At 40.7% G+C, this 11,274-nt stretch overlaps 1 protein-coding gene across 1 annotated transcript; it reads left to right on the plus strand.

Annotated features, from left to right (window-relative positions):
- The first annotated feature begins 3,051 nt into the window (after nt 1-3,051).
- Nucleotides 3,052-8,323, plus strand: SLAMF9 (SLAM family member 9). Its single transcript, XM_044674534.1, has 4 exons — nt 3,052-3,115; nt 4,608-4,955; nt 6,819-7,088; nt 7,816-8,323. Exons 1-4 carry the CDS (start codon nt 3,052-3,054, stop codon nt 8,019-8,021), a joined length of 888 nt encoding a protein of 295 aa, XP_044530469.1. The 3' UTR covers nt 8,022-8,323.
- The last annotated feature ends 2,951 nt before the right edge of the window (nt 8,324-11,274 follow it).

Below are 11,274 nucleotides of genomic sequence, written 5' to 3' on the forward strand. Positions count from 1 at the left end.
AACTGGGAACTGTTGATTTAAGAGGGCCAAGCCACAGCTATTCCATGTCCCATGCTGGTCTTTAACCATATTCCTCTAAAGAGGAATCGTTGTTTGGGGAAGGAGAAGAACAAAGATTACCTTTAGGACAAGGACGACCATCGCTTATTTTAGCCTGAGGAAGTTAGACTAGTGGGAGAAGGATGAAGAAGGCTTCTCTCTTGTTGTTCAGTTTTGTCCAACTCTTTGTGACCTTGTGGACCATACTGCCCATGGAGTTTTCTTGGCAAAGATCCTGGAGTGGTTTCCTTCTCCAGATCATTTTACAAATGAGGAAACTGAGGCAATTGGGGTTAAGTGACTTGCCCAGGGTCACATAGCCATTAAGTGTCTGAAGCTAGATTTGAACTCAGAAAGATGAATCTTCCTGTTTTCACTCTATCCATTTCAGTACCTAACTGCCCCAAACTCCATTCTATATATCAGGAGTGGAAACTATATCCTAGAATAGTTTGCCATTTCTTTCTCCAGTGGATTAAGACAAAGAGTAGTTAGGTGAGTTGTCCAGGGTCACACAACTACTATGTTCTGAAGTTGGATTAGATTCACTAGGTATTCATGATTCTGGGCCTAACACTCTATCTACTGAGTCATCTATCTGCTGGGCATTTAATCTCCCTTATTCTCTTCCTCAGGTGTGGCCCTGAGCAATATACTGCTTCCTTTATACTATTGGCCAGAACAAAGCACCCTGAATTGTGAGCAGAGAGCTGGTCTTGAAGCCAGGAAGACCCAGGTTCAAATTCTGCATCTGACATGTTGGCTGTGTGATCCTAAGAAAATTATTTAGTGTCTCAGTGATTTGGCACTAATTCACTCTAAGACCATAAGAGAAGGTGACCTGCATTGGTAGATGAAATTGTCTATATCCAAGATTTTCTTAATGAAACCATCAATCCAGTCCCAGTGTCTGTCTGTGTCTCTCTCTCTCTCTCTCTCTCTCTCTCTCTCTCTCTCTCTCTCTCTCTCTCTCTCTCTCTCTCCAAATAGGTGAAAGAGAAATGCTGATTACATATGTACATATATAATCAGTATTATATATATGCATATATATATATATCCTTGTAGATAAAGAAACATCTTCAGAGTTGGAAAAGACTTGGGTTCAATTACTCCCCTGGGAAAATCACTTCTCAGCACTCTAGGCAATTCTCCAAGACTATAAATTGCAAAGAAAGTACCAACTTCCATTAGTAAAAGGAATTTTCTTATTTTAAATGAAATTACAGGTCCAGGCCCTCTCCCTAATTTCAGTACTTTTGTAGAACTGATATCTGTACAATTCCTCCTCACTTCAATCCAATTCATGCACAAGTCAAGAAGTCATTACCTCATGATATTATCGGTCCTCTTCAAAATAAAGGACAAATATGAAGAGAGGGAATAAATGTTTATTCAATGCCTGCTGTGTGCCACACACTGTGTTAAGTGCTGGTGATACAGAAACAAAAAAAGACAGTCCTCATCTTCAAGAAGTTTATAATCTAATTAGGGAAGAAACACATAAGAGGAGAGATCAGAAAATGAGAGCAGAGGACAAGGAGATGGGGGATAAGGGTCAACAATCTCAGATATTCCCACCATGGTTATTTTGCATGGGATAGAGACTTCTGGAGTGAACTTAAAACAATTTCTTCATCAGTGTCCTTTGCTCCCTTTTCCATTTGAGGAAATAGAGACTTGGGGAAGGGATATGATAAATTCTAAAAAGCTAAAATGGGTTTCTGATCAAGTTAGGTGACAAGTGAACAGAGAGACCCATGGGGAGACAGTAGAGAAGGCTATTAAAAGTTAAGTTCAGAGAAAAATTCAGACGGGGAAAAGCTGTTAACAGAAGAATTGTAAAAAATAGGTCAAAGGACAGATCTGATCTTAACCTAAGCTTCTAAGCTTCTGTCTGATTATGGGAAAGAGATAAGCTTTAGCCAGAAGACTGAAGAAAGCTTTGTAGCTATTGGCTGAGAGTCGTGATGGATAGGACAAAAGCCAAATTTCAAAGCTGTTAGTTCTCACCTAAACTATTGCAGTAGGATTCTAATTGGTCTACCTACTCCAAATTTCCTTCCTCCAAAACATTCTCCATGCAGCTACCAAAGTGAGTTAAGTTGAGTTCTGACCTTCTCCTACTCAATAAATTTCAGTGGCTCCCTATTATCTCTGGAATAAAAAAAATACTATCAGTACCATACTATGAATAACCTGGTTCATAATTTTTCTCTTTGTAATCCTAGGTTCTTCACACAGTGCCTGGCACATAGTAAGTACTTAAGAAATACATGTTGATTAATTGAGCAAGTGCTGACTGAATAGAATTATAGTGTGCAGTGACTAAGAGAAATCAATCATCCGAAAAATATTAGGATAGCAATACTCTAAGATTTGCAAAACATAACAATTATGGAAAACTAGATAGTATAAGTATTTTTATCTCTAGTTTATACATGGGGAAACTAAGGCACAGAGCAGTGAAATGATTTATGCAGGGCCATACAGTTAGTTCAATGTCTTTGCAAGATACTTGAACCTAGATGGTCTTCTAACTCCAAGACCATTGTTCTTTCTATTACATCCCAGATGTCTTTCCATGTGACCTGCCAAATGGGAGAGCTGCAATAATGACTATGTTAATTAAAAGGTAAGAGAAATCCCAATAGGTTGAGGGGGTCAGAACAGACATTATGGAGAGGGTCAGAATGAACTTTACAGGTCGGATATGAGTTGGACCTTGAAGAAGAGTAAGGAGAAATCTGGGTCAAATTCAGAATAAAATATCTGGTCCAGAAAGAGATTATTTCCCAAAATCTGAGTCACAGGAGGGGGAAACCAGGCTTTTGGGTGCAAATAAAGGAAGTTAGAGAGCTATGAGGGATGGGGTCACTTCCCTTATACCAGCTCCATGAGCCAACTGCTTTCTGTCTCTCTGTTCCTCTTGACTAGCTATCTTCTCTTTAATGCATCCTACAGCTCCAGAGCCACTGTGTCCTGACTGTTGCTTGGCGCCAGATCTAGGGCATGGCCAGGATGAAGGTTCCTCCATGGCTCTTCTTCTTCCTCATGCTTCTTACCCCCCAGGAAGGTAAATAAGAACGACTCATTCCTCTTCCTGTATACCTCTCTCTCTCTCTCTCTCTTTTCCCTTTGGCTAAGGTTTCATCTGGTGTATAAAGTGTCTAAGGGCAGCAGTGTGAACAGGAGCAGGCTATTACAAGCCCCTTGGAGAATTCAGCCCTTAGAGACTCTTTCTCTTGAAGAATCCAGATGCACTCATGAACAATTTCTCTCAGCTCCAAGTGTTTCTTCTCTCTCTCTCTGTTGGTCTCTGAGGCCAGTAAGATTACTGTATTGGGAGAACCTTAGGGCAGGTCTGAATGGCTGGAGGGAGCTAGAGGCTTTATTACTTTGAGTAAAACAGGAATGAAAAACAGGACCTTTGTTAAGGACCCTTAAAGAACCTCAAGTTAGGGCCAACCTTCTCATTTTATAAATGGGAGAAGCTTCACTTCTAGAACTATATGTCTAGCTCCTTGGGCTTCAAAGACAGCAGGCGTTATCAAACAGATGTCACCCTCAAGCCAGGATTTTCTCTGGCCTCAGCCTTATGGAGGCCCTGTCCGTGCGTAAGAGAGCTGAGTTCCCACTTGGTCTCAGCAATCAATACTGGCAGCCTGCTTGGCATTTTAGCTAGTTAATGACTATTCCCTAGAGAAAGACCTCTTTACTGATCTTGGACCTCTTTTACTCCTGCGTGAGGATCAAATTAGGTAGAGTATTTGGGGAAACTTCATGTTTTTTGAAAACCCAGGTAAGAGGTCATCAGGGATTTGGACCAAATTTATTATTACGTGGCTGCATAATGATCAATTAATATCTATTTGTTAATCAGCTACTATGCTGCGAGGCTGTGTACTTACACTAGGAATATGTGTGTATATGCATACACACATACATGCATACACACAAATATATTTACTTACATATTATAATATTTTTATATTCATTTTCCTATCTATATTGACTTTAAACAATACCGAGAGACTCTTTAACAGAACTAGTAGGAACCATAGGGACATAGACTTGAGAAACAAAGCCAAAGGGCATCCTTAGAGAAGATCCTTTAGACTCTATTAGAAAAATCCTTCAGATCGCAAGCTCCTTGAGAGCAGGGACTGTCTTTTATTCATTGTATCCCCAGCCTTTAGCACAGAGCCTAGGACATAATAAGGCTTGATGAATGTTTATTGGTTTGGATTAGATCTCATCCCAGGAAGCCCACTGGCCTTAGACTGAGAACTTCAGCTGAGCCAGAAAGGGGCAGGCTGGTGCACCAAGGACAGAGTATTGGACTTGGAGTCAGCAAGACCTGGGTTCAAATCTGGCCTCTGGCACTTACTAGCTGTATGACTGACCTTTTTCAACCCCAATTTTCTCATTTGTGAAATGAGGGTAATAGTATCTGTATTAATTGTTTCAGAGAGGTGTTGTGAAGTTTAAATGGAAATTTTATGTAAAGCATTTTGCAAAATTTAAAGTTCTATAAAAACATCAGTTATGGTTATTTTATCCTTCAGGAGAAGGACAATCTGGAGAGCAGGAGGAGCCTGATCCGAAGGAGCTCATGTTGGTCTTGGGGGAGTCAGCCAGCCTCCCTGTGAATATCCCAGAAGGTGAAGAAATTGAGAGAATTGTTTGGAGTTTTCATTCGACTCTTGCCGTGATTCAACGAGAAGCCATGGATGAGCCTTCCATCAACATAGTAGCTGACCCTCGGTTCAATGTCACTGTGAATATCTCTGACCATACCTACTCCCTGCAGATCAGCAACCTGAGCAAGGAGGATGAGGGAACCTATCGAGCAGAGATGGACTTTCAAGGTGATCTTGGCACCATCACTCAGAAGTTCATTCTACATATCTACCGTGAGTTTGGCGGGGTAAGATAGGGTGGATTAGAAGTCTGATTTCTCTAGTATTTGGTCCAGGAGCTATATCTGGGAGACAGAAGGAGCCTCTGGCTATTCTTTCCTTCACCTTCCCTTTCCCTGGCCTACCCTAGGGTTGATCCAAACCAGTTGGGCAGACTGATGCCAAAGCTCCCATTGAAGATCAAGGAAGCAACTAAAGTCTCAGCCCCAACTCCAAGGGAGTGGTAGGCAGAGTCCCCCAGGCACAAGCTCAGATAGAGCACAGATTTAGAACTGAGAGGGACCTTGAGGTCATGTTCAAGCCCTTAATTTTACAGATGAGGAAACAGGTTCAGAGAAGGCTGTGATGTGTCCAAAGTTACCCTGGTCATAGAATGACATAATATCGAAGTGACAGAGCCAGTATTCAAGGCAGGTATGTTACCAAATCCATCCCTCTAATCTGCCATAGTGACAAGAGCTGAAAACTTCATTTCTCTGGAGTGGTCTCTCTGAAGACACCTTAAGGGTTGTGCATCCCCCTCTCTGAGGACATAAAAATCATTGCAGCCCCTTTGTTTTGTTGCATCCAAAACCTCCCTTACCCATTCTTTTCCTTCTCTGACCATCCCAGCAAAAAGGAGGCAATTCTGTTACCTAAACACATAGTCTGACATGTACATAAAATTGGCATTCGGCTCCAAGTTGATGTTGAAAAACCCTTTCCTTCAATACTACCCCCAAAATTTCTCTCACTGACTGAAATTCCATTATGAGAGATTTACTCCTTTGGATTTGTCCTAAAACATCTTAAATCTTACTGTTAATTTTATTGAGATTTGGAATCTAGGGGAATGGGAAAGGAAGGAAGACGAGAAGGAGGGAAAGAGTGGTTCTTGAATTGTTAAGGAAAGAGGGACAAAAATCAGGCAGAGGACTCCACATGAACACTAACTTTTTTAAATGAAGTCTTCCTCCTAAAATTATCTTGTTTCTATTTGGTACATATTTGTCACACAACATACAACAAGCAAATATTTCTATTTTTGTTCATCTCTCCTTTCATCTCTCCTTGAAAGTTTATAAGCACCTTAAAGACAAGGATTGCTTCATTTTTGTCTTGGTATCTACATACTGCCTGGCATATTGTAGGTACTCAATAAAAAATATGTTGATTGACTAAAGGAGAGGTAATGATACAAAAAGACAGGCCTTGACTAATTCATAATCTAAGTTGAATTGAGGTTTTTTTTTTTAAAACCCTTAACTTCTGTGTATTGGCTCCTTAGTGGAAGGTCACACAGCTGGAAAGTGTCTGAGGCTGGATTTGAACCTAGGACCTCCCATCTCTAGACCTGACTCTCAATCCACTGAGCTACCCAGCTGCCCCCTGAATTGAGTTTTTAAGGGGAAAGAACTAGCTTCCAGAGAGTGAGAGTGAAATCCTTCCATCTGTTGTCATCTTAGTCCAGAGGTGTCAAGCACAGAGCCTAGAACAGTATGGAGTGTTGTAGAAACCAAATTACACTGTAATTGGAAAGTATCCTTTCAAACTTAAAAACAAAATAGAACATAGATAATGTTAATATGTCATTTTTAAGTCAATATGCAGCCTGCAGGGATCTTTATGTACATCTTAGTGGCTTCTCTTCTATTTGAGTTTGACTTCATTGGTCTTATCCGCAGTCATTTTACAGATGAGGAAACTGAGGCTCAGAAAGGAGAAATGACTTACCCAGGGTCACACAGATAGTAAATGGAAGATCTAAGATTGGAACTGAGATTTGAGAGCTCTCTGACTCCAGATCCAACATCCTTTCCACAACACCAAGAAAAGGTATTAATACTTGATTTCAAGGGTCTTCATACTCTCTTTCAGGACGACTTCCAAAGCCCAAAGTCACTGTGATCTTGGACATCTCTGAGGAGTCCGTGTGTAATGTTACCTTAAAATGTCATGTAGATGGGGAAGGAGATGACGAGGAGTTCAGCTGGACATCCCTGGAACCAGGAGCTATTGTGTCTGATGGGGGTTCTGTCCTCCACCTCTCCTGGAGGCCTGGAGACAATGACTTGACTTCAACCTGTAGAGTCAGAAACCCTGTCAGCTTCAGTTCCTACTCCCTGCCAGTCGAGCATTTCTGTACAGGTAACTAGCTCCATTGCCACCTCCCTAGAATCCCAAGGAAATACCCTGAGCAGCTCCAGAAGTCAGGCTTCATTCAGGGAGAATGGGCCACCTTTACCCCTAGTTTTGTTTTCTCAGCAGCACCTTCTCTCAAGTGAAGATTATTTCAGACTCTCTTGGGAGAAGCTGAGTCCTCCTCCCCATATCCTCCACAATGAAAAGGAGCACCTTTCTCTCCACCCATGCCCCTACCCTGACCCAAATCTCCACTCCCAATCATTCTGTCCCCATCTCTCATTTAATGCCCAGAAATAAGCCTCCAGCTGTTTCTCTCCCCAATCTCCTAGGTTTCTTACCTCTCTAGAGACTCACCATCTGTCCTGGGGATTCTCCAATTCCCTTCTCAGTGGGATTCCAGCCTTAGTTTAGCCTCTAAGTTTCTGGGGAGGGAGTCAACTGAGTTCATATCATTCCCAGTAAAGAATTATCAGCTGGTCTGGACTGAAAGATTCTGGGTTTGGAGGGATGTTTCTGTCCCATTTGTGAGCTATTACTGCTTTCTTAAGGAGATCCCAGCCTCCCCTTTTACATCTCCCATTTAGCTTTGGGGGTCAAAATTCTTCTTTCAGTGGAGGAAGGCAGGGTCACATTCCTTAAACTCTCCTTTCTTTTTGAGAGGTTTCCTCTTCACTCTACTATTTGGTTCTCTCCCATTGACTGGCTCTTCTCTCTCTGTTTCCTATTCTAGGACCCAAAGTTTCATCTTCAACATCATGTTCCTCCCTGGTGAAGGGACTTTTTATTCTGGTTCTCTTTGGGTTCTTAATTGTTGGGATTATTGTAACTAGAAATCTAATAAAAAATAAAAAGCCAGCCACAAGAAGAATTCACAGGGGGATGAAGCTGAGGAAGGGAGTGAAACGAGAAAACCTCCAAGAAAAGGAGTTTCCATAACCATGAGACATCCTTGGATGATGGTCAAGCTCAGGGTCTAGGCCATGGATGGGGAGGCCCACTCCACCCCATCCTTTGCTATGCATTTCCTCTTCAGGAACCTCCCTGCAAATACTTTCTCTGGTACTTTTCTCCCCCTCATAGAATTAAGGAGAGCCATCAGGCCAGAACTCCAAAGACTTTTGCTCTCTTAGGAAAGAGGTCAAGCAATAAAGTCAAATTGAATAAAAATCACGTCAGAATTGTTCTCTTTTCCTCCTTCTATTTTTAAAAATTCTTTGTTGTAAAGATGGCACTCTGCCTGAGGAAGATATTGGAAAATGAAGGTGATGCCCTAAATGAAAGAGAACAATGGAGCAATTTAAAGAAGAAGAAAAAGGAAGAAAATCATTTCAGAACAGTTTTGCCTTAAGACTGTCAATCTATTCTTTGCCCTCTTGTGGGCTTGACTTCATTGAAAATTATCTCCTTATTCTATCCAGGGCTCTTTTCCTCCTTGCAGCATTTCCTTCCTGGTCTCGCTCTGTCAGTCTTCAGTCTGGAAGAAAAGTAAATCTGACAAATTCATTTACATTAAATGTTAGTGGCCTAATGTGCTAATTCTCCCAAGAGCATTTACCTTTAGAAAGTTAACAGGAAATTCTGAATTTAATCAAAGGAATCTTTAAGGGGGGAATTTTAGCTTGGGGAAGGAAGGGAACCTAGTAGGGAAGATATAGTCATCACCTTTCCTGGATCCATGGTCTGCCTCTTCAATCTCAGAATCCTTGCAACTCTGGGAGATGAGTCCACAAAACATTTACCCTTGGGTTCATCGCTTCTTCAGGTCTGGGGACAATTCAACTTGAGAAAAGACTTCAGGTAAGAAAGTGCCAGAAATATCCTCTGCTTTCTTCCCTCCACATCCTTCCTTCTTTATTTGCCCAAGCTTCCCGTAGCTCCACCCAGAATTATTGTGAATTGAAACCAGCTGTTACCGTCACTCAGGGCCTCTCAAGACCCTTTGATCCTTCTCATGTTGGCTCACATGTAGACAAATCTCTTTTCCCCTTAGTTCAGCTGAGGCAAAAATGGAATTATTCAAATGACACTTTTATTGGAGGTTAAGCAAAAACAAAACAAAACAAAAAAGCTTTTAATGGCTCCCCTTTACCTGGCAAGGCATTATGGGAATTTTTTAAACTTGAGATTCAGGGTCATTCTGCTAACAAATTGTGAATAACTGAAAGTCTGTTTTAATATTGACCTCATCTCAACAAAAGCTATTTCTTGAGATGTAAAAATTTACTTAAGAGACTTAAATATTCCTTCAACAAAAAGCCAGAGGAAGACTCTCAACTGTCCCTGACTACTTGGCAATATGTAAATCCTCTTCCTCAATTGGCCTATTTGTGAATCCTCTAAACGTGGTTTAATCTGTAACCTGACTTAGTTTATCTATAGATTCAACATGGTTTGTTACCTTAGGGGATGTATGAGATTATGGCTCTGTTTAACTAAGATTGCTCCACTTTTGTGACTGAAGGAAGAATGTGATTATGGATCTCTCTTCTTAAGACTTATGGCCAAAGAGGAATGTGAAAGACTGTAAAATGAAAAAGAATTATTTCTCAGTCACTCTGATGTAATTTTTCCTAGAAAGGGACCTATAAGAATCCTAATTGGGGTTCAGGTGGACCTATGCTTGAGCGTAATAATACAATTTGGGTTTTTACCTCCATAATTTCTGTGTTGTAGAAAATATATTTGATAAGTTACCTACTACATGAACTCAGAGAGAAGATTTCTCCCATGCAAAGGGACAAAGAAGAGCTCTGTTCATTGCATAGGTGAAAAGTACTTTTAATCTACTGACTCAAATTGGCACTTCCTTTGTAACTTTTAAGCCTTAAAAAGATGCCTGTTCTCTAGATCCTAAAACATAGAGAGGATGAGTGATTTAACTGAGAGGCAGCATGATGTAATGGGATGTAGAGTCAGGAAGACCTGGTGTTGAAACTCATCTGAGATATTTAATGTGTGATCCTTGGCAAAGTCATTTTATCCCGAGGCCTCAGTTTCTTCCTCAATAATATTAGAGGGTTGGACTTGATCACCTTCAAGGACCCTTCTAGGTCAATCTCTATGATTTTTCTGGAGCCATGGAATTAGATCTTAGGGAGATTAGATCTCAGGTCTTTTTGATTTGGAGGTGAGTTCTCTATGCTACTTTAAAGAATATGCTGGAGATAGTTCTAGAGGCTTGTTAAATTTTCACTGTGAGCATGTATACATCTTAGAAATATGTAACTATTTTGAATTAGGGTTTGATTTTTTGTTTTGTTGATTGTTGAGACTTTTAAAAGTAATGGTTGGGGGCAGCTGGGTAGCTCAGTGGATTGAGAGCCAGACCTAGAGATGGGAGGTCCTAGGTTCAAATCTGGCCTCAGAAACTTCCGAGCTATGTGACCTGGCCAAGTCACTTAACCCCCATTGCCTAGCCCTTACCACTCTTCTGCCTTACACAATACTGATTCTAAGACAGAAGGTAAAGGATTTTATTTTTTTTTAAAGTGTGTCATACATAAATGTGTTTTTTTTTCCTGAAGAGTTGGTTATTAAACACTTACCAGCATACCCCCTGGGTACTTCTCATTGCTATCAAATCATAAATGCCTAACTTTTATATGCAAGGCTCCTCAAAATCTGATTTCAGTCTAACTGCCCAATTTTATTTCATGCAACTTCCATTTGTGTACTATATGTTCAAATAAACTGAGTTACTTTTTGTGTCCCCTGCTGCATCCTGCTCTCCCTATGTTTTTACTATTTTCTCATGTCTAGCAGAGACTGTTCTCCAGTCATCTCTCTGTATCAAAGCCCCTTGCTTCCATAAACTCAGATGTCATCCATCCATGAAGCCCACATATGTGAATGTTCCATAAAATTCCATTTAATAAATATTGAGCAATTATTATGTGAAAAGATGTTCCATTGGCATCCTTGAGAAGCCCTGAATATTCAATTGGCATCTTGTAATATCAAGAGGAATCAAGGAAGACCTCTAGTTTGTTGGGTGGATCCCTTGTGATGAGAAGTCAAAAGGAGTTGCACAAGATGGACAGACATGGAAGGGTTATCATCTATATCAATGGAGGGAACATTCAAATTGAGGCAATCATTGATACCTTTGACCATTGAGCTTTTTTAAATACTTGGTATACAGATGTGTCAAGAATGGTTAAAAGTTGCGTAGCATGGGAAAAACCTAAAC

The sequence above is a fragment of the Gracilinanus agilis genome, chromosome 4 (assembly GCF_016433145.1).
Source record: "Gracilinanus agilis isolate LMUSP501 chromosome 4, AgileGrace, whole genome shotgun sequence".
NCBI lineage: Eukaryota > Metazoa > Chordata > Mammalia > Didelphimorphia > Didelphidae > Gracilinanus > Gracilinanus agilis.